This window comes from Mobula hypostoma, chromosome 15 (assembly GCF_963921235.1).
Source record: "Mobula hypostoma chromosome 15, sMobHyp1.1, whole genome shotgun sequence".
In the NCBI taxonomy this organism is placed as follows: domain Eukaryota; kingdom Metazoa; phylum Chordata; class Chondrichthyes; order Myliobatiformes; family Myliobatidae; genus Mobula; species Mobula hypostoma.
In genome coordinates, this window is record NC_086111.1 from 3,806,879 (window position 1) to 3,831,858 (window position 24,980).

General features: G+C 41.0%; 1 protein-coding gene across 1 annotated transcript in view; it reads right to left on the reverse strand.

Moving 5' to 3' along the window:
* Nucleotides 1-8,248: 8,248 nt before the first annotated feature.
* LOC134356650 (calcium/calmodulin-dependent protein kinase type 1-like) overlaps nucleotides 8,249-24,980 on the reverse strand; it is a 284,479-nt gene continuing 267,747 nt past the window's right edge. Inside the window, exons 9-12 of the mRNA XM_063067628.1 lie at nucleotides 24,393-24,471; nucleotides 23,620-23,707; nucleotides 20,894-21,032; nucleotides 8,249-19,534 (exon numbers count right to left, since the gene is read on the reverse strand). Coding sequence (XP_062923698.1) covers nucleotides 19,425-19,534; nucleotides 20,894-21,032; nucleotides 23,620-23,707; nucleotides 24,393-24,471 — 416 coding nt within the window. The 3' untranslated portion in view covers nucleotides 8,249-19,424. The remainder of the gene's footprint in view (nucleotides 19,535-20,893; nucleotides 21,033-23,619; nucleotides 23,708-24,392; nucleotides 24,472-24,980) is intronic.

Genomic DNA, 24,980 nt, shown 5'->3' on the forward strand with positions numbered 1-24,980 from the left:
GACTTGGACAGAGCATAGCAATGCTTCGCTGCCTGTTTGCATTCAGCGTTCCTGCCCCAGGGGTGAAGGCCATGTGTCAGTTTGCCATCACTGTGAAGGCAGAGGAAAAGGAGGGGCAGGCGCAAGTGGTGGATCAGTTGGGGGCTTCCAATGACGCCATCCCCAAGTTTATTTGGGACCTGACTGCTCTGAAGACAAATCAGCTGCTGGAATTGAGTTCTGGGGAAGTGGCTGCTGTTTAGCAAGATGATCCGGGCATTGGTACCATTTGGGTGGTGGTCGAAAAAGGAGACGCGGCTCAGGCGGAGAGGACGAAACATGCATCAGTGCCTCCATTACTACGAGAATGGCCTCGGTCGGAGTTGAAGAACCAGATCTTATACCAGGTCACATCACCCCCAGACCGACCCTGGCGTTGCCAGCTGGTTCTGCCCGAGAAGTATCGGAGGATGGCGTTGAAATCACTTCATGATGATTCTGGACATTTGGGGGTGGAAAAGACCTACGGATTGCTTAGAGACCAGTTTTACTGGCCCCGAATGAAGTCGGAGATCGAAGAATACTGCAAGTCACACATTCGATGCATACGGCGGAAGACACTGCCTACGTGGGCAGTTCTCTTGTCCCACTGGCAGAGTACGGGCCCTCTGGACCTGGTGTGTATGGATTTCCTGTCAATAGAACCCAATACCAGCAACACGGCGAATGTCTTAGTCATCACGGACCACTACACCAGATATGCTCAGGATTTTCCTAGCAAGGACCAGAGGGCATCTGTGGTGGCAAAGGTATTATGGGAGAAGTATTTCATTTATTATGGCCTCCCCAGGTGAATATGTAGCGGTCAGGAACACGATTTCGAGAGCAGACTCATCCGTGAGTTACTGGGCATGTTTGGAGTTGAGAAGTCGAGGATAATGCCCTATCACCCGCAGTCTGATCCCCAGGCAGAGAGGTTTAATCGGACCTTGCTAGACATGCTCGGGACCTTGGAGATCAGCAAGAAGAGCAGGTGGAGTTAACATATTGGGCATCTAGTTCACAGTTATAATTGTACACGAAATGAAGCTACTGGGTACTCGCCATATTATCTGATGTTTGGGTGCGAGGCAAGGTTGCCCATTGACCTTTGTTTTGGGACTGATGAGTGTGACTTACCACTGAAGAATTATCTGAAGTGTGTGTCTGACATGAGAAGAGAGCTGAAAAGGGCTTATGAATTATTGGGGCTTGCGGCTACCCAGCAGAATCCAGGGAATAAGAGAAGGTATGATCGAAAGGTGAGGTTCTCCCAACTCCTGCCAGGAGACCGAGTCCTCCTAAGGAATTTGGGGCTACCTGGAAAGCATAAGTTGGCTGACCGCTGGGCGGCTACGCCCTATGTGGTGGAGAGTCAGATGCCAAACCTACCAGTTTTCTGAGTGAAACCAGAGGATAGGAATGGGCCTGTCAAGATTCTCCATCAGAACCACCTGCTGCCCCTGGGACAAGAGGTGCAGGTTGACCCAGAGCCTGACCTGGAGCCTACACCTAGTAAGAGGACTCTTCGGAAGTGCAGGGTGACTACCGGGCCCCCAACAGGCGAGGTTAGGCCGGCCCCCACCCCTGAGAGGGATACTAATTCGGAGGATGAGGACCTGGATTTGTGGTTATATACTGCCTTTCATTAACTCCCCAGTGATTGAGGAAGAGACTCCCGCCCTTCTCCCATTGAGACAGGTGAAGTGGCGGAGGGTGGGGGGCTATCTGTGGGCAGCCTGGGTTGCAGCGGGAGTGATGGCACAAATGTCCATTTTCAATTTCAGGACATGAATAATGCCAGTCTTGCCTGGAATGGCAGTATTTCTGTTGAGATCTATGAGATTACCATTGAATCATTTAGACCATCGTCATAGGGAAAGAATTGGGCTATTCGGCCCATCAAGTCTACTCCGCCATTCCATCATGGCCAATTTTTTATTCCCTCAACCCCATTCTTCTGCCTTCTCCCCATAATCCTTGATGCCTTGATTAACCAAGAACTTATCAACCTTCACTTTAAATATACCCAATGACTTGGCCTCCACAGGTGCCTGTGGCAATTTATTCCACAAATTCACCTCCCTCTGGCTAAAGAAATTCTTCCTCATTTCCATGCTAAAGGGACGTCATTCTATTCTGAAGCTGTACCCACTGGTCCTAGAATCTGTCACTATTGGAAACACCCTCTCCCCATCCATTCTACCTAGCTCACAGGCAAAAGATGAAGCCTTCTCATCGTTGACCTGACATACCTGCCAATATCTGTGAACTTCCAACAAAGATTTTAGTTCTACCTCAGATAGTATATCAACATCTGGGATCACACTTTCAATTGCAGCTGATTTAGAGCTGTGTGGAAGATGTGGTTCTTTCATTTGGCTCCAGACTGTAATCAACAAACCTGTGAGAATTATAATTTATTACCATATTTTATTTAAAGTGTTTCCTGGTTGGAAGGTTTTTGTTCTCTGTTATTCAGAGAAATACCCTAAGGATAAACATTTTTCTTATTAGGTTGTCATGAGTATTTTCACTAGGTTCACCTTTGTTTTCAAAGGCTTGGCTTTTTGAAGTATTTCTTTCTGTTTCCCCCAAGTTCCCAAGGGTTTATTAGCAAGCCTTTCTGCAAACTACCTCTACCCACCACTGTCACAATTGCTCCACGATAACGGCCAGTGGCCTTTCACTTCTCTGGTTGCTTTTAATCTGGAAAGTCTATGAAAACTGACAGAGATAGGAAACATGAAGGTTGGACAAGAACATTAATGAGGAGAGTGATATTCAAGGTTGTTACTCCTGATCCAATGCAGTGCGAAAAACCCACAAAAGATAAAGAACACAATAATTAAAAACACATAATAAATATAATTCCATAATATAGCTCGTATACTGTACATAGCTTGATTACATGTATATAAAGTGACACAAGGCACAGGAGTGACTGTACATAAGGTGATTCTGACAGGAAATGATAAAGTAATGCAGGTTGAAGGTATGGAGGAGCAGGTTAATGGATAAAGGTATTGATCAGCCTTACTGCTTGGGGAAAGTAACTGTTTTTATCAGTCTGGTTGTCCTGGTGTGGATGCTACATAGCCCCCTCCATGATGGGAGTGGGACAAACAGTCCATGAGCAGGGTGGGTGGGATCCTTCATGATATTGCAGGCCTTTATAAGGCTCCTTTCTGTATATACTGTATGTCCTTGATGGTGGATAGGCTGGTGCCAGTGTTTCTAAAACAATCCACGCTGTTACTTTCAATGGCATAATGAGACTGGTTTAATGGAATTCCAAGCGTGTTTCTTGGCATATGCAATAGATTTAAACATGGTTCTTGAAGCTTGCGTAGTGATTGAAAGCATTAGGCACCAAAGAGATGAATCACTTGAGTGTGAGGCATTAGAAGATTGAAGACATGTTGGCAATATACATTCAGCACATTAGATGCAAATTAAAGCCAGTTTAGACAAAACATGTCCACCATTTAAATAAAAGATCTCCTAAGGATTGATCCAATTGGGCCTGAAAGCATGCTGAAGACTGCATAAGGAAACAATGCCTGTGCTTCATAACATCCATACTCTAACCTCAAAGATACAGAGTAGAAAAAAACAAGAAACACAGATTGTTTCTGAAGCATTTGCATAGGAGATTGATTCAACCAAGTAGCTACACTGTGAGGGGGACAGAGGGAGAAAAAGGAGAGAGAGAAGAAGAATGTGTGTATATAAATAAATAACGGATGAGGTACGAGGGGGAGGTGGGGCATGATCTCCCAGCGGCCACACATTTTAATTCCACGTCCCATTCCCATTCTGATATGTCTATCCACGGTAGCAGGATCTCCCAGTGGCCACACATTTTAATTCCACGTCCCATTCCCATTCTGATATGTCTATCCGCTGCCTCCTCTACTGTAAAGATGAAGCCACGCCAAATTGGAGGAACAACACCTTATATTCCGTCTGGGTAGCCTCCAACCTGATGGCATGAACATTGACTTCTCTAACTTCCGTTAATGCCCCACCTCCCCTTCGTACCCCATTCGTTATTTATTTTTATACACACATTCTTTCTCTCACTCTCCTTTCTCTCCCTCTGTCCCTCTGACTATACCCCTTGCCCATCCTCTGGTTTCCCCCCTCCATCTTTTCCTTTTCGCTGGGTCTCCCATCCCATGATCCTCTCAAATCCCTTTTGCCAATCACCTGTCCAGCTCTCGGCTCTATCCCTCCCCCTCCTGTCTTCTCCTATCATTTTGGATCTCCCCCTCCCCCTCCCACTTTCAAATCTCTTACTAACTCTTTCTTCAGTTAGTCCTGACGAAGGGTCTCGGCCTGAAACGTCAACTGTACCTCTTCCTAGAGATGTTGCGTGGGCAACTTTTATGTGTGTTATTTTAAACTTCCGCTGCCTTGTGGCCATACCCACCCATGGGAGAGGCTTCAGGAGTAAACACCGAGGAAGAAATCCGGAGCCGGGGTCCCTAAAGCAGTTTGATGTTGTTTACAACTTCACTCTGGCAACCTCTGTGATGACACTGGTGCCAAGCTGTATCGGTACTTGTCCTTCCCTTGGACTACATCGGTGACGTGGAGAGGGGAAATCCGCTACATTGGCAATAGCTGGTTCCTCAAATCTTCCCACCCAGGCTTGCATCCTGCAGAGGACACAGTCCACCAGAGGCGCAAACCCATGATCCTCTGGGATTAACGGCTGCCTACTTTAGATCGTATTTGATTTGATAGAGATGTACAAAATTATGAGGGGTATAGATAGCGTTAATACAAGCAGGCTTTTTCCACTGATGTTGGGTGGGAATACAACCAGAGGTCATAGGTTAAGCGTGAAATGTGAGAAGTCATGAGAATGTAGAATGAGCTGCCAGCACAAGTGGTGCATGCCAGCTCAATTTCAATGTTTAAGAGAAGTTTGGATAGGTACATGGATGGTAGAAGTATGGAGGATTATTGCAGGTCAATGGGAGTAGGCAGTTTAAATGGATTTGGCATGGACTAGATGGGCCAGAGGGCCAGTTTCTGTGCTGTACTTCTATAACTCTATATATTCACATTATTTTCAAATATATCTATTCAGCTGTTTACTAAATATTTTTGATTTAGTTTAGTACAATTTTCTGTTATTTCTTCAACTGAATTAGCCTGTGGTATGCCACAATCACATTAATCCTTGTACATCTCTTTGTATATATACAAACCATCTACTTCAATCTCGTGTTGGCGCATGGCCAAGTGGTTAAGGTGTTCATCTAGTGATCTGAAGGTTGCTAGTTCGAGCCTTGGCTGAGGCAGCATGTTGTGTCCTTGAGCAAGGCACTTAACCACACATTGCTCTGCGACAACACCGGTGCCAAGCTGTATGGGTCCTAGTGCCCTTCCCTTGGACAACATCGGTGGCGTGGAGAGGGGAGACTTGCAGCTTGGGCAACTGCCGGTCTTCCATACAACCTTGCCCAGGCTTGCACCCTGGAAACCTTCCAAGGCGCAAATCCATGGTTTCACGAGACTAACGGATGCCTATATATATAATTCAATCTTCCATTTCCCAAGCTATTTATTTATACGTTAAACTTCAATTATCCCAACAATATCCATTTCTCAATGTTGAACTTCCTGAGTACATAAAACAAACACATTACCAGCCCTTCGACCCACAATGTTGTGCTGACCATGTAACCTACTCTGGATACTGCCTAGAATTTTCCTAACCACAGAGCCCTGTATTTCTCTAAGCTACATACACCTATCTAAGAGTCTTTTTAAAGATCCTATGGTATCCACCTCTACCATCTTTGCTGGCAGTGCATTCCACACACCACCTAGTTTCTGTGTGAAAAACTTGCCTATGACATCCCCCTTGTACTTACTTCCAAGCACCTTAAAACTATGCCCCCTCATGTCAGCCATTTCAGCCCTGGGAAAAAGCCTCCGGCTATCCACATGATCAATGTCTCTCATCATCTTACACCTCTATCAAGTCACCTCTTATCCTCTGTCGCTCTGAAGAGATAAGATCAAGTCCACTCAACCTATTTTCATAAGGCACGCTCTCCAATTCAGGCAACTTCCTTGTAAATCTCCTCTGCACTCTCTCTAGAGTATCCACATCCTTCCTGTAGTGAGGTGACCAGAACTGAACACAGTACTCCAACCACAGTCTTATATAAGTGTAACATTACCTCATGGCTCTTGAACTCAATCCCATGATTGATGAATGCCAACACACCATACGCCTTCTTAACAACACTGTCAACCTGCACTGCAGCTTTGAGTGTCCTATGGACAAGCACCCCAAGATCTCTCTGATCCTCCACACTGCCAAGAGTCTTACCATTAATGTTATATTCTGCCTTCAAATTTGACCTTCTAAAATGAACCACTTCACACTTATCTGGGTTGAACTCCATCTGCCACTTCTCAACCCAGTTTTGCATCCTATCAATCTCCTGCTGCAACCTCTGACAGCCTCCAGATTATCCACAACACCCCCAACTTTTGTGTCATCAGCAAATTTACTAATCCACCCTTCCACTTCTTCATCTAGGTCATTTATAAAAATCACAAAGAGGAGGACCCAGAACAGATCCCTGTGGAACACCACTGGTCACTGACCTCCATGCAGAATATGACCTGTCTACAACCACTCTTTGCATTCTGTGGGCAAGCCAGTTCTGGATCCGCAAAGCAAGGTCCCCTTGGATCCCATGCCTCCTTACTTTCTGAATGAGCCTTGCATGGGAAACTTTATCAAATACCTTACTGAAATCAATATACACTACATCCACTGCTCTGCCTTTAAGAACAGTGTCACCATACAAGCACTTTCATGTTCTTTAATTTGTTTCTCTTTATAGTGTAAGTCACAATTTTATTTCTATCCCAACTGCTTCTCTTCCATTCTTCACTTAAGATTTGGCTGAGCTAAATTCGGACATGTTCTGGATAATTTTATGCAGTGGTAACTCATTGAGAGTGTTACCTATTGAAGAATGGTGTTGCACTTTGTCAAGTAGCTTCATATTCGATGTCTCATTATTAAGCTTGAACATCTCCTGAAACATCCGTTCTTCAGTCATTCTCACTGATCTCTGAACAATTGAAGCCAGATGATTTGGGGAAGTAAGTATGTGTTTGATACCATTTTGTGTCAGAATACATTCAAATAAAAATGAACAAAATTTGTTGACATTCATCCACAAGTAGTTCTTCTGACAAGCTGGAAATGAGATACTGGTTTTCATTTCTTAAACAGTATCTTTTGTTGTGGTCTAGGGTCCAATCTGTTTTATCTCATTTCATTTCATTTCAAATAACTACTAAAAATTATCAATCTGCCTTCATAAAATAATGAATATGTACTTTTTGGAAGATCTCTTTGCCTGTTTTCAACTCCAGTGTACACAAATGTTTTCACTGTCTTAACTCTGCAAGCTTGACAGAAACTATATTTGTCTACCAGCTGTTCAAAATCTTTATTTATTTGAAGCTGATGTGCACAGACTTTAGCAATTGCCTTCATTCTCATGATACCAGAACATCGAGCATGTAAGCTTTCTTAAGTTTGTCTTCTGAACATGGCTGGTGCACTAGCTCAAAATCCACATATAACACATTCTTCTGCTGACAAATCACGTTGTAGGAATTTGTCTGACTTAAGCCTTACTTTTAAACTTTTCCATATATGCTTTAGAGCAAGATCTTTCTGTTATCTTCTTGCTGTAACCAGAAAGTCATAGAATCACTTTCTACTACTTTCATTGTGAGACTACATGCATCTTGCGATCACTGAGAGCCCTGAGCTGTCACGTCACTGAAGCTTCTCAGCATTCTTCCCATGCCTCAAATTGCAAACTCATTCAGCTTTAAACGGCAAGTATTAACTTTGTGTTGATACGTAAGAGTGTCTTTGATGAAGAAAAGATATTTGTTATGGTAAAGTACATGCATATATATTTCTCCAGATATTTTTTAAAACATAGTACCTAAGCTCCAATATCTTATGAAAATAGCTAGGTGATTTTAAGGCAGTCATTGGTCTCTTTTTCATGCACTTGCTTGAATTTATTCAGCTCTAGGCCTGAAGGGGGTTATGAATGGAGGTTTATTAACCACATCAGTCGCCCACCATTTCAGCTTTGGTTGGTGAGACCAAGAGGACAACTCATTTAAGATCAAAGAAATGTATTTAGGTACAAACAAAGGGTAGACAAACATTTTTATTGGTCAATAACAATTACAAAAAAGGTACAAATCAATGGCTTCCATTAGCATAATCAATATTACCCATGATGCATTGCATCCATACCAAAAGAGCTCAGAACTGCTTACATCTTGGTGCAGTCTTCATAAAAATGAGCAGAAAGAGCACAACACAAGCACTGGCAGAGGAAGATGTTTGCTCAACACAACCAGCATAATCTTTCTTCCCTTGCTCCTTGTTTAATGTTAAACTTAATCCCAGTTTAAAGAATAAACTCATAGTTCTACTTGGGTCTAATCAGCAGGAACTTTCTGTCCAGCCACAGATAGTATAATTCCAAATCATTCATTAACAATCTGAACATGACTAAGCCTGATTCCAATCTAGCAATTAGCCTTCTAGCAATTAGCTACTTCTGACATAGTTGCAACAATCCCACATGGAGTAGGCAACTTTCATACCAGTGCTCAATTGGCTTACAGAAGCCCAGCACTGCTTCAGCAACTTTTTATCTTTATCTTTTCAAGACCAGCTTCATTATAACAGTGAGAGTGTCAACAAAACACAACAAAAGATAAACAAGTCTATACTACTGCTTCTAGAAGGAAGGATTTGATCTGTAGACAACAATCCAGCCTAGTAAACTGCAACTCACAATGTCATGTGTCATGTTCAAAGTTGTTCAGGAGGGTGAGCATTCATTTTAGATTCCCCAGAAGTACTTAATTGCAAAGAAATGTCAATTATTTTGTTGACAACATTACATTCTCTAAAAGTACAAATGAGTCAAGAGGGAATAACGGAGGAAACGCAAATCAGTCTGATTTTCCCATTGATTACCAAGCGGTCTATAGATTTCATTAGTGTGGCACTTTTTCCTGGAACAAACAGAAGAACTATGACATTGAACACAAATTGGACAGAAGTAACTGAAGTAGGATGGTCTGATAATTAAGCATCAATCATAAATTTACATAACATCCTTATTTTAAATAAATTTTTAAATTTACATTAGTTATAATTACAGCAAATTCCTGGCACTTGGGTAGCTCAGTTTTGCTAGGAATTTGTCTTGTGTACTAGGGATCCTGATGCTGTAAAAGCGACACACTGCATGGTATCTACTGTATGTTTGGAAGCTAAACTCAGTGTGTCAGACTGGCACAGTTTGCATTACAAACACAGACAGTGGAAGTTGTAAAACTTAGGTTTGAGACTAAAATGTGAAAGGCTGTACAAGAGCAGATGCACCCTTTTGTTACATGTATGGACAACACTGAACTGACTATACATTCTGGGAACAAGAATTTAGGACTTGGATGCCAATCATTCAATAAACATTTGGAAACTATAGGAATAAACTAATTCTTTAAAATCATTGTACCCAGAGCTAAGAAATAAGTTTATGTTTAGTAAGCATCTTCCTTTATGTGTTTTCACATGGAAACCTGAAAATTTACCATATATTATAGCCCAACATGCAAAGAGCTGCTGAGTTCATACAAGTAAAGTAAAGACATTGTGACTTCACCTGTTACAACCACAGGACGTGTTAAACCACACTCACCAGTAGGCAGGGAAGTGACTGCACTGATAGCTCGTCCACAAGGAGAGATGGACTGGGACTAACAGGACAGTCACCGGAACACCGGTCTGCAGTGAAGCCAAAGGGAATGTGAACCCCAATACAAAGTACAGTGAAACCCTTCCACATACGTACAGTAATTACACATGCCACTTTAACTTAGCATGACAGGGCACAAACAATCTGCAGAAGTGCTACCGTGATGCACAGCTAATGTCCATTTGGTGCATCAGCACAATCTGTCACATGCATTTGGTGAACTGCTCCAACAAAACCTGACTAATCCCTGAACAGGTCTAGTCTTTAGATTTTATATTAAACTCTTGATTCATTCTTCAAAAGACAGATATTCTAATTCCTGTTGTTGGGCAACTTACTGATTTTCTCTTACAGCAGTAGCCCTTTAAACATTGTTATCTTCCACCTCAAAAATGACCCCACTTCATCCTCATTGTTTTTGTAATTAAACTGGGCATTATTTGTGCTTTGGACTTTGACTCTCCTTACTCCACTAAAAGCAATGGACGGAACAAACAAAGTGAATTGCAGGTGGCCCAGGGTATATTTGATTTCATTTTCCCGGTAGTTAAATTCTTATTGACAGCTATTGCTACCAATAACACACCAATCCTCTTTTACAAATTAGAGGAAGGTGGCTAAAGGGTCAATTTCATTATCTCAGAGTAAACTATTATGAGATATACAACTCATGGAGATTGTCTTTTAGAAATAGTAATGGGCTCAGAAATCTGTCCAATTTTTGGTTACTGGTGGTAACAGGAACCCTTGGAATGACATAATTCTGTGTTGTAATAAAGATTGTGCTCTGCCTCATTGGAAAACTCGTGCCCTCCATACGTTAGGACATTCAGCTGCATTTTAAATAGCAAATTTAATCTCTCCCTATGCCCCAAAGCACAGAGTAAAGGGTCTCATACTGGTACATTTCACAATAAAAAAACTCTGAAAATGGGTGGCACGTTAGCATAGCGATTAGTGCAGCACTTTACAGTGCCAGTGATCCGGGTTCAATTCCTGTCTCTGCCTGTAAGGAGTTCGTACGTTCTCCCTTTCCTGTGTACATTTCCTCCAGGTGCTCTGGTTTCCTCCCACATTCCAAATGCGTGCTGGTTAGTAAGGATTACTAAGTTGTGCATTAGTAAGGATTAGTAAGTTATACTGCAGGATGGGACACTTGCAGGCTGTTGCCGGCACATCGCCGGTCATTGATGGAAATTATGCATTTTACTGTATGTTTTGATGTACATGTGACAAATAAAGCTGATCTTTGATCTTTAACTTTTCTCTTAAGGTACTTTTAGATTAGCTTACTTTATACATGCTCAAAATGAAACACAAAAGATGTAAGTTGGAAATTGGGAGCTGAGGTGATGACACAGAAAGAATGTTATTTACCAATTCTGAAAGTCAATTGCAAGTACAAGTCTGAATGTAGAGAGGTTGGGGTAATGTTGCAGATATTTATTTCTGGATAAGTGATAAAGAAAATGAAAGTTAATTTCCCACCTTGGCACTATAACAAATCCAATTCACTTTAAAAAAACATGAACTTAAAGCCAGTGGCAGTAAATTTGACCTCAGATCTAGTAGTTTGCCATAAAAGCAAAAACCCTTCCCTAGGGAAAGGAAAACTGCCAGTTACATGAGTTCAGTTTCACAGTAACCTGCATTCTATAGCAACCCACTCAGCTTTATAAAATCACTCAGCATCTATGAAAGAACAACACATCTTCATCCTGTGGATGAATATAATGCAAAACCAGATTTTCTTATGATGTTTAGTTAACATTTTAGAAATGGTTCAAAATATACAATAGATGTTATCATGGAAAGCAGTTCTTCAGAGCCACTGAAACTCATGAACCATTTGTTTATAACCTACGTAACTGTGAGTTATTCAGATAAAGCCAAACTATGAAATAAGTGCTTGCATCAGCATTCCTGCACTGAAGTGACTGAAGAAGGTTTCAGGTGCAAACTCTTCAGTTAGGTATGCAAGTCTGAGGAAGTGTCTGTCCCAGGAGCACATCACAGGTACCCTGACAATGTAGTCTGGTCACAGATTCCCAGCATCCCCAACTTTCTCTTTTCAGAGTTTGTGGTGGTTAAAACTTAGTACACAAAGTCAAAATTAATTTGCTAATATCATACATCCCAATGCTTCATTCATAATAAACTGTTCAAATATCACTAGGGTAGACATTCATCCTCTGTTATGCACACTAACACATGATACAGCGTGTGCTGAGCTTTGCTTTTGAAATTCAGTTCCACTGAAATTAAAGAAAGCAAATTTCAGAAACATACGTATATTACAACACAATGAGACAAATTCATGATTTATCATGACTGGCATTGCAAAGCCCAATCCCAGACACTGTTGATCAACTCCTTAATAGTTAAAACAATCAGGATAAATGGTTAGTTCAACATTACTTTCTAACAATGGCAGGTTGGGTTACATTGAATCTAATGATTGTACTTGGACCCAAGCAACGGAAACTTGCTCTGGGCTGATCTTCCACTGTGTGACAGTAGAATGACTAATTTTCAGATTTTCTCAACTGCTGGAACCCAGCAGGGCATACCACATACAACACAAAAACATAGCAGAAACCTTTCCAGAAACCCTCTGCATAAAGTCAAGATCAGTTCAGACAAATCCTGCAATAATGAAGCTGGAGCATAGGTTAATAGAGTTGAGCGTGCGGTACAAGATTGTTCCCACTTCACATTTCTCAAGCCCTCTTCTCCATTTGATCCAGAAGAGTGAATAATTAATAATGCAGGGAGGAATGGGAAGCATTAGTTTCTCCATTAGAGTAATCTCTGGCTCTAAAAGATATCATGGAATCAGCTATACTCAAGCAGACAGAATGGACAATTTAACTGCTGCCACCTATAGCTTGCTAATTGCTTTCATATCTGTCCAGCTTACTGGTCATTGCATTTTGACCCATGCCAAACAACTTAGACAGTTTGAAAATCAAACTCTTCCATTTCTATCTTTAATGGCAATGAACCCCACAGAGTACCACCAGCATTAGCAACACAAATTCTAAACTTTAAATTTCCAGAAGTAGTATTTCAGTGTTTTCTCAACTGTTCCTCAGAGACAACATCCAATAAAAATTCTCAATTGTGTTCTGTCAATATTATCCCTCAATATTTTCATTAAAATTCATAACACTTGGTCAATCGTGCAATACCGTTAGTGGGAGATGACTGTATGTGTATTGTCTGGTATGTCACAGCAGTGACTGCACTTCGGGGGGGGGGTTCATTGGCTAAAAAACTATGAGTTTTCTCAAGCCTGAGAAAGGACCCACATAACTACTCAAATATTGTACAAGATTTAATACATCATGTTATAGCTCTATAAAAGATTTGTGAGACTGCACATGAAGTATTATGTGCAATTCTGATTGCCTAGCTATTGATGGATGCCATTAAACTAGAATGGGTACAGAAAAGATCCCCAAGATGTTACCAGATCTGGAGGGCTTGAGTTACAAAGACAGGCTAGATAGACTGTGGCTTTTTACCCTGGAGCAGAAGTGACTGAAGGGTGACCATAGAGGGACACATGAGGGGCATAGTTAAGATGAATAATCACCGTCATTTTCCCAGGATGAGTTAAAGTTGAGAAGGGAATGATTTAAAGGGGACTTGAGGGGCAACACTTTTTGCACACAGGTGATATATGCAATAAACTGCCAGGTGAAGTGGTAGAAACTAGCACAATCACATTGTTTGAAAGATATATAAGTAAGTACAGGAATGGGAGAGGTTTGATGGGATATCAGACAAATAAGATCATTAGACATAGGAGCAGAATTAGGCATTTGGCCTAATTCTCATTGCTGATTTGTTATCCCTTTCAGCACTATTCTCCTGCCTTATCTCTGTAACCTTTGATGCCCTAGCTAACCAAGAATCTATCAACCTACACTTTAAATGCATGCAATGACTTGGCCTCCACAGCCATCTGTGGCAATGAATTCCACAGATTCACCACACTCTAGCTAAGAAGGCAAATAGGACAAACTTAGGTAGACCATTTGGTTGGCATTGACATGATGGGCTGAAGGGCCTGTTTTCATGTGATGATTCCAGAACTATACAACTTTGTAAATATAGGTCTCTCTTTAGTCACCCTTATTGACAATGGTTGAAATTTCCAAGTGCATACCATGGTCACTCCAAACCATTGACTAACTGGGTAACACATGAGTTTTATCATTTGATTATCTGAGAGGAATGAGCTAACTAGATGGTGAAAAGTAGTTTGCTGGTCGCTGATTCTTGAGACTTAGGCAAAAACAGGTCCCACTAAGAAAAGTGCTAATTCCATTGAAAATGAATAACATTTTCTTATTTAAAATGATCAGGGTTGATCATCTGAGGGTCTTTTGCACAAATGCAACATTTTTTTATATGTTTGTTTTTAATTTTATAAATTATATGATTATATGATAGTCCAGTACCCACAAAATCATTTGTCCTCAGACAAGAGATTATTATTTCAATTTGATAAAAAAAGTGTGAAAAATCATTTAAAATGTATAATATATATGCCAGATGAAAGAGTAGAGTGCAAAACCTCTTTAAAACTAAAAGCAGTGAATTTTCAACAATATTTACTCTTATTTGGTGGTTGCTCAAAATGTGTCCCAAGTTTTTGTCAGCACCATCAGATATTTATTTTTAAAAAAAGCAATAAAATCAGGCAACCACATGGTCAACTATATTCCTGAGGACCCACTTTCCACCCTCCACATCTACTAAATGCAACAAGATCAAACAAGTTCCTGTAAGTTCGCTATTTTTTCAATAATTTTTACATATTTATTGATGTTGCTACTGTCACAACCATGACCTGTCACTCTCTTTCGTATAGAAAAAATTATTTTAAATTATGACTTAAATGTATGCATTTTAAGTAGAGGCCGGAGGCAGCTAGCAACGGAGGGAAAACAAGATGGCTCCTGTATACAACTCATGCATGTCATGTAAAAAACATCCAAATCATCCTCAGTGGAGGTTTGAATATAATTTATGATCACAATAAATTGTAATATGGCTTGTAATGTTTCATTAACCTCTTTATTTATAATATACATAATTTCCCCTTTATTTCTTCCACACACAGGCCTACAATATTTCCTTACTATAATGTATCCCCAATGACAAAAACTATAAATGGATTTAGTTGCACCATTTCATAATCATTTTATAAAATTTCACCAAATTAAACAATTAAATTCATAGTAATTTTGCACAATTTCATAGGAATTCCATTAAATTCTGACCTTCCTTTTATGTATTTCAGGAAGTTATGGCTAGGCAGCAGCTATCAGTGGAGGAGCGAAGGAGAAGAAACAGGGAATACCAAAAAAAGTGGAGAGAGAAAATATATAGTGAGACAGAGTTAAAGGAGGAATGCCTGAGAAAGGGAAAGCAAAGATGGAAGAAGAGGATGGGAAGATAAAAATTATCAGTGATTTGAATGAAAGGGAAAAGAGGAGTAAGAGAAAGGTGTGGAAATGTAGACAGCAAGAGTCAAGAGAGCATAAGAGAAAGGGCCCAGAACACCCAGAAACTCCCCCAGATAGTCCATGGGACCAGACTGTACAGGAGCCAGCTCACAGTAGGCAGTCTATAACAGGGGAAAGGGAAGGAAAGAAAGAAAACAAGAGCAAGATATTTGAGAGTGATGAAAGCTTTGAAAAATAAACTACAGGAGATAATAAAAGATAGGAAGAAACTGAAAAAGTATTGGCGACGACAGCAAACTAGAAATACGACAGATATATCTGCTGGTGTCATTAATTGTGCAGATTGGCTTGCAGCCATTTGTGACCAACATTGGTGGTTAGCAAAGGCTGTCACTATGGATGCTCATCATCAAGATGTTCAGGTGGAGGTTTTCCACCCTCACGGGCCCAACGCGCGCTTCCATCCAAAGCCAGGTGGAAAGGAAATGTGCTTCGTACCAGTTGAAGATATTCTGGTCAAACTGATGGAGCCATCATCACCGGGTCATGCAAGCAGGATGAGGGAGATCTGCCACCTGTCTGCTGAAGTCATGGACTTCATAGAGGAGGAGCATATTAATCATCTACTTCCTGATAAAGCTGACTGAACGTTTTCGAAGATTTTCAAGCTCAGAAATGGATGGAATTTTTTTTTAGTTCCTGGTGTGTTTTCTGATGTTTGTGCTTAAACGTTGCAGTTGTACTGTAGCTTTTATTTTGCTGTTTACCATTGTTAATATAAAATGTACATGACAAATTGTTATTTGTTGTTCGAAATTGTTAAATAAAGTTGTTAACCAAGGAAGCATTGACTTGAGTGGTGAAAAGTTTGGAATTGTTTGTTGTAATTAGGCCACTGCCACCACCGTCAGGTCTCAGTCACCACCATCAGATGGAATTTATTTTGTTTTAAAATTAATATGCTTACAATCTGTTCCTCCAAAACAGTTGATTTATTAAAGTACTTGTCTCTTTAAATTAAAAAATGTTTCTTTATGTCCAAAATTGTTATTTTGTATATTTAACGCTAATGATAAAAGTTGCGTGATGTAAGAGTTCTTTAAAGGAGTACATGTGAAATAGTATAAAGAATGAACAAAAGTGAATATTCAACATTTAACAGCATATATGTGTATCTATGGTGTAGACACAACGATTTAAAAGCTGTAAATCTATATAAGACTAAATAAATAGGAATAATTAGCTTTTTATTGTGTCTGACTGTGTTGACAAAAACTAAGTAATGACAGGAAAAACAGATATTTTATGAAAAAATTACAAAATCAGTAGGTTGCTCCGAAATATTGCTTGATTGCTGAGACCTTGTTCTATAAACATATAAGTTTAGATTTCTTAACATTTAAAATTTTTTCTTTTCAAAATTAAAACCTGTTTTATCCAAATTCTCAAGAATCAGTGCTATGTGCAAGTGGGTATCATGAAAACCCCAGGCTTCCTCTCAGCTCACCAAATAAGAATGTACATTAGGAAAATACTTCAGAATTGCAGAGATTTATCTTTAAATGTGTCTATTTTAATATGTATATTTCTAAAATGAGATTTTTTTTATCAATGGCTCATGATAAAGCTATCATAGCATGGACCCATCACAACAGAAAGTGTCTCCCTCAGTGATTAGATGCAGGATTTATTCATTTTAGGCTTTATATGGTACAGACCATGAATATAACATCATGTTTCCAAGTTTAACTTGGCTAAACAAACGTTATTCAAGTTTAAAAATTACTTCTGGGAACTCTTTCTCAACTAAGCCCCTGAGCACTGTGGCAAAAAAGAATCATCAGCGTGTTGTTGAAAGAAGCTGGCCGTGCAGCTGGTGGGTCTGACTGAGGAGTTCAGTACTGATGTCTGCTGGGCTGACCGAGGGTTCAGTACTGATGTCTGCTGGGCTGACTGGCAGGGCTGAAACATCGGGATTTGTGGGTTTTAGCACGCAGTCAAACTAAAACGTAAACCATCCTTAATTATCATTTCTAGTTAGTAATGAAAATCCAAAACAGTCAGATGAAAGCATAGTACAGACACAGAGTTAGCACCACAGTATGTAGACTTGACCCAAGTGTGTTGGAACTTTTGTGTTAGAACTGGTGGCTGGCCACAGGGACAATATGACAGTAGCCTCTTCAGATCTGTCAGCTCTGAGTCAATTAGTAATGTGAGCTGTTATTATTTAAAAAGCCTTACTAATAATTTATTTGTAATCAAGTTCAATAGAGCATATCAAAAGCAGCAGTAACATCAATGCTTTCCCCAGAAGGGCCATACTTCACTCTTATTAAAAGATATTGCAAGACAAAGTGCCCCATTTAAATCATGGACACGGAGATAAACCTTTTATTCACCCAGAACAGAGCCTATTGAGCAGTTTAACCTTTTGTCTAACACGGTAAAGTAACTGTAGTCTCAATTAGCCCATGTTATGTTTAGTACATTCTAGAGAGGAAGCTGAGACTTTATTTTTAATCTGCATAACTCTACAAATTAGCCCTTAATATTTTCAAATCTGTTAAGTGTGCAATTTCATCACCTAGAATCAAAACCTGCTATGTAGTGTAAAAAATATTCCAGAGCTCAATCTCATCCAGCATTGGGATAGAACTATCCCTTGTGGATACAACAAAATGTTCAGACTAAAATGGTATGAACACCTTTGAGTTTCACGGCCTATCTGATGAAGGGTTTCTACCAGAAATAGTGTAGACACCACTGAGTTCCACAGCCTTCCTAATGAAGGGTTTCTGCCAGAAATGATAACCTATTTTTTACCCATGAATTACCAGGTGTGGAGGACAATGTAGGCATTCTACAGCGGTCAATCATATCTTGTTAGTACCTTATCCGGCATTCATCTAAAAGAATTCCAGCCAATTAACTATAAAAGCAAAACACTGTGGATCTAATCTACCACTGATCCATAAAAAGGGCAAGTACAAAAGGCCCAATAAAGCAACCATTTTTCTGTCTACAATCTTCTACCTCAATAAAATTCACTAAGTTAATCAAATGGCACTGGTTGGCAGGTCTGAATAATTCCCATAGCAGCACAATTTAAGCAACTGTTAAAATGCTACCCGTCACTGTATCAAAGGATGAGAAGCTGTTTTTTTGTTTGAAAACCTTCACTGATCAGATAAAACAATAACTCTCTCAGAAGAGACTCATGAAAGATTCCAAGCAAATACAAAGATATTTGAACCAATTACTATTTGGGATTAAAGATTAAAAAAGAATGATGTCAGACATCCAAGACATCATTCATTACACAACGTCAAACTGAAAACTCAATAAACCAGAGGCCAACATGGACAGAGCTTGAATCCGATCAGAGACCATATGTCAAAGTTTATCGTATTTTACATCATATATACATACAGAAACAAAAGAGCCTTGAGGTCAGGTCAGACTTCTGTGGCACATACCACAACACTTGGGACTGTTCTCTTTTTTTAAACTATGGGCAGGATCTAAGGAATTGGCAACATTAAAAGGTCGCCAAACATAAATAACCCATGAGATCACCTTTATTTTAGGAATCATCTAATAAAGATAAGAGAAAACTGAGTCAAGACCACTTGGATTTCAGTCAATCTGTAAACCCCCTTCTTAGTCATTCTTTCCTTCTATTTAAAAAAATCAATTGGAAACTTAAAACATTGAAAATATTCAGATTCCTGTCTGAGTTTGTGCTTGTAGCATAGGTAGGACATTTACCTTGTTCTGTAATTTATTTTCCCCAATATGGAATTTAAAATACAGCCTGTAATCAAGTTCTCACCACCCCAGAATGTCACTTGTACAACCACCTTGCACACATCCAAAAGCAATGATCATATCACAGGCAGAGGCAAAAGTTCTATTAGGTCGACACTCTGGCAAAAAGGAAGGTTTTAAAGCACCCAGAAGGGCCCTGAAGCGCAAGGCAACGTGTACTGAGAATGGAATGAGTGTTGCATTTGAATTGCCCCTGAGCCCAGGCAGTGTAACCAATGGCCAGAATATCGACGTTCTCCATCAGGACTTAGACTCGATTGTACTGGCAGCTGTGAGAATGGTTACTCAGCAAGTTTTGTTCCGCTTGCACAGCAGAACGTGCAGAGGAAGATCGAGAGAATTCTTCACAGGGTGAACCTGAAATAGAAGGAGGTCACTGTTACCAACACAAAAGACAACTGATGCATCTGATAACCAAAGCTGAATTACACCATTATGAAACACAGCATGGCTGCATAGATTCAATATTGTTTGATGTCAATTTCCTGTACACAAGCGTAAAGGAGAACAAAATAATTGTTACTTCAGATCTGATGCAACACAAAAGATAAAGAACATGATAATAATACTAAACACTAACTATAAAAATATAAATATAAAATATACCTTGTACACATAGATTGATTGTATGTCCATGAAGTGCTGCTAGGTACAGGAGTGTCTGTACAGGAAATGATAAAGTAGTGGTGGTTGGGGTGTGGAGGGGTGGGTTAGTGGGTTAGTTGGTCAACCTTACTACTTGCGGAAAATAACTGTTTTTGAGTCTGGTGGTCCTGGTGTGGATGCTACATAGCCTCCTCCCTGATGGGAGTGAGACAAACAGTGTATGAGCAGGGTCGGGATGTGTGGGATCCTTCATGATGTCACTGGTCCTTTCCCAACACCTTGTTGGTAGGGAGGCTGGTACCGTCCAGTAATGCACTGGGCAGTTTTGACTACCTGATTCACAGCAGTGTCTCTACCAGGCCGCGATGCAGCTGGATCGGATGCTCTCCACTGGGCATCTGTAGAATGACGAGAATAGTCCAGCTCACTTCAGCCTCCTCAGAAAGCAGAGGCATTGGTGAGCTTTCCCGACTGTGTAGGATGTGTTCTGGGATCATGAGAGTTTGTGTGAGATGTGCTTTCCCAGGAGTTTGAAACTGCTTGCAGTTTCCAAGGCTGTGCCGCCGATGTAAAGGGGGGAGGGGTGTGAGTTCTCCTGAAGTCTATAGCCATCTCCTTTGTCTTGTTGACATTAAAGAAGAGGTTATTTGCCTGGCACCAACACCTGAGCTATCCCACCTCCTCTCTGTAGGTCATCTCATCGTTGTTGGTGGTGAACCCCTCCACCGTCGTGTCACTGGTGAACTTGACAATGTGATTACTCAGGTTTTTGGCCGATCTGCAGTGGGTTCAGCACACTCATTTCACTAGAACAATAATTGTTCTTGGCTGCCCACAGGTCAATGCACCGTGTTTTGATCTGATCCATATGAACAAGCATTTCACTGTTTCTCCGTATAATAAAGCAATTCCAACTCCATTACCATTACCACATGAATGGAGTTGGAGAAGTCAGAGAACGGGAAGAGGAAGAACTTACTGCACACAGACAATGCTGGAGGTCAGTATTGAACCGGGGGCAAGAGCAGCTAATTGCACCACTGTGTCGCCCATATAAAGCAACCTGCAGTGGTACGTTTCACCTGCTAAGCAAAAACCTCAGGCTCGTACCGTTGTTTGAATTCCCTCCCGGTACCCGGAGAGTTCCATCACACGGACTGGTTGGTGTGTTCTGCACCGATCCCTCTTGGCTGGTGCCTAGATGAAGTCTCCTCATGTGACGTATAACGGCTGTGGCGTTAAAAGCTTGCTGTCGGAAGATGACGGAAAAATCTGAGAGTTACTAATGAAAGTTAGGAGGAAGAGATAAGAGTAGACACAAACTTTCCTTTTGTGCTGTAATGCCTTGAAGGCTCCAAGGTCAAGTGCTCCGAATCTCATTGGTCATGAAATTAATATAACTGCTGAAGTACAGGATACCACTTGGTCAATTGAATTCATGCTGGCTCCTGGTAGAACAACTGAGTCAAGCCCATTCCCTCCGATCTTCCTACGGTCCTGACAATTACTTTCCTTCAAGTGCCTATCCAATTTCTGCTTCCACTTTCTTTACTGGCAGAGTTCCAATCAGCATCATTCTGGGGAAAGCTATCCTCATGTCATGACTTTACCTTCTGTGCTTTATTCACAGCAAACTAAGTCACACAAATGACAAACTAAAGTGCATTAAAGGTATGGAACAGATTAACCAGTGATAGTTCGAATACGATGTGGCTGGGAGTTCAGAAGCTTAATAGCCTGAGGAAAGAAACTGTTTCTCATCCTGACTGTTCTTGTTTTTATGCATTGTAGCCCCTTGCCTGATGGTAGAAAGTCAGTGAGGATGCTGGATGGATGGGTGAGATCCTTAATATACCAAGGGCCCTGTTCAGCAGTGCTCCGATAATTGCCCCCAGTGGATGGTAGGGAAACCACTATGATCCTCTCAGCTGTTCTCACAGTCCTTTGCAGGGACTTCTGGTCCGATGCTTGACTGCTCCCATACCAGATGAATTGATGCAACATACAAATCTGCTTAGAGAGGACACCAGAAATGAACTCTGCTCTCCGAACTGTATAGTGTTGCAATACCCGCTACCCTACCGTACCACCTTATATTAGATTTTAAAATGTCTTAGTGCTTTGGGATGGCTGCTTTTAACACTAGGACTGCATTCTATTCTACACTGTTAGTCTATTTATTGAGATACCGTGTGGGGCAGAGCCTTCCGGCCCTTCGAGCCCCGCCAGTCAGCAACCCCCGATTTAACCCTTGTCTAATCAAGGACAATTTACAATGACCAATTAACCAACCAACTGGTACATCCTTAGACTGTGGGAGGAAACCAGAGCACCTGGAGGAAACCCACACAGTCCGAGGGAGAATGGACAAACTCCTCACCCACAGTGGCGGGAGTCAGAATTTAAGAGAATGAATGTTTCCTGTCTATATTTTATTCATTAAGATGGTGGTACAGTTACAAATTTCTTCTAAACGTCTCCTTTCTCATATACAGGTTTCTAATTTCCAATCATTTTTTGTTGCATTTTTGCTGCAATTGAAAACGGTTAATAGGAAACGTGACCTGTAAAATGCAAGAACTGGCAGCAGTGTCTTCACAAGGATTATTCTCAATACTAGTGCTCCACAAGGCTATATTCTCCATCCCCAACTCTACCTCCTGTATGATGAGTATTGTGTGGCCAGATTCTGCTAACTCCATATAGAAGATTGCAGATGATATCACTATCGTGGGCCGTATCTCAAATATCATTCTTGGACGACAGGAAGGAGATAGAGAAACATGGTGTCATGACAACAACCTTTCCCTCAATGTCAACAAAACAGCTGGTCATTGAATTCAGGGGCAGTACACACACTCCTGTTTACATCAACTGCACAGAGATTGAAAGGGTTGAGAACTTCATGCTCTTGGGAGTGAACATCACCGTCAGTTCTGTGGTCATCTGGTCCAACTACACAGACAACATACCCAAGGAAGCTCACCAGCATCTCTACTTTCTCAGGAGGCTAAAGAAATGTCCCCTTTGACTCTTGCAAATTTTTATCAATAGAAATTTTATCCTGGTACATCTCAGCTCGGTGTGGCAAGTGCTCTGCCAGTGACCGCAAGAATCTGCAGAGAACTGTGGACACATCTCAGCACAAATACCAGCCTCCCCTCATGCTCTCTGTTTACACTTCTCACACCTCAGTAAAGTAGCCAGTATGATGAAAGGTCCCAACACCACCCCCCCCCCCCATTGGGCAGAAAATACAAAAGCTTGAAAACTTGCACAACGGAGCTGAGGGAAAGCTTCCATCCTGCAGCTACAGGCCTATTGAAGGGTCCCTTAGTTCAATAGGATGGTCCCTTGACCTCACAATCTACCTCGTTTTCGCCCTACACCCGATTCTGCCCACAACGGACTTTCTTTGCGACTGTAACGTTTTCACTCTGCATTCTGATAGTTGTTCTTTCTGCTGCCTCAGCATAGTGTTGTAATGGTTTATATTAATACTGTGCAAAACAGGTTTTTCACAAGGCGTGGCTACATGTGACAATAGTAAATCAGCTTACCAGTCTACCACTTGGGATCAAATCTCATCTAATAACTAGCCACAGAGTCATGCAGCAGAGAAACAGGTCCATTTGATTACACATTTAATTGGTTTGGCTCAACACTGGGTCCTACACCTCAAATCATCCATGCCAAACAAATTGTCTACCTCAGTAAGTTCCATCATTCCCCTCTTCCCTTAAACCCATGTCCTCTAGTCTTAGAATACAGCACATTTTGCAAATTGACGAGCCATAGCTCTAGCTCTAAATGCACCTTTGTTTCAAGGCACCTACCTTCCATTTACTCTTTGCAAAGTTCTTCCTCATTTGCTCACTAACCGACTCATGGATGTTTTTATCTAAGGCAGTGTCACCAGCAATCCTGCAGGACAAAAGGGAAACTGGTATCAGAGAGTAAATTACTATTGCCCGGCAGAGCTCTGTGATAGAACATAAGAAAACAGACTGGAAATGAATGGGAAACCTGGTCCACTTAGATCAGTGTCATTTGAACTCGGGCACAGGTCCCATTTTAAACTATACTATGTCCTTTCTTGCAATAACATTCAAACTCAGATTTACTCATCAAAACATACAGTGAAACATGTCATCACACACACAAAATGTTGGGGGAACTCAGAAGGCCAGACAGCATCTATGGAAAAGCATTCAGTTCACGTTTCAGACCAAAACCTTCGGCAGGACCTGGTACTCTTTCCCATAGGTGCTGCCTGACCTGCTGAGTTCCTCCAGCATTTGTGTGTGTTGCTTGGACTTCCAGCATCTGCAGATTTTCTCTTGTTGGTAAAATAATGCCGTTTGCATTAACCAACACAGCCTAAGATTATGCTGGGGGCAGCCCACAAGTGTCACCCTACTCTCCCGCACCAACACAGCATGCCCACAATGCTCGACAGAACAGCACAGATGCAACGCGCCAGAACACAACAACGACCCACTCACACACATGGACAGGCTTCCAGGCAAAACGTAACCAGCATCCTCCACCACTACCTTGGTTTGAACGCAGAAGCTGAATGGCGTACAGATCTCAGTTCGAGTCTTACCAGGGGTGCTGCAAAGCTTGGTCACACGTGTAACGTTTATTAGGGTCCTTCTCCATGAGATGCTGAATAAAATCTTTGGCTGAAAGTGAAATCAAACAAAACTTTAGTGGAAACAGTGAAAAATCAAAACATCCACAGTTCTCAATAGTTTGTTAACTAGCCACACATACACTCTGACAAAAAAATCCCAGGTTTGCTTAACCTATAACCTTCTACAACAATTGTTCATCCCAGTTTGGCAAAAGAATAAATCAAGGAAGGTAGTGCACCCATGGCTGACAAGAGAAATTAGGGATAGTATCAATTTCAAAGAAGAAGCATACAAATTAGCCAGAGAAAGTGGCTCACCTGAGGACTGGGAGAAATTCAGAGTTCAGCAGAGGAGGACAAAGAGCTTAATTAGGAAGAGGAAAAAAGATTATGAGAGAAAACTGGCAGGGAACATAAAAACGGACTGTAAAAGCTTTTATAGATATGTAAAAAGGAAAAGACTGGTAAAGACAAATGTAGGTCCCCTGCAGACAGAAACAGGTGAATTGATTATGGGGAGCAAGGACATGGCAGACCAATTGAATAATTACTTTGGTT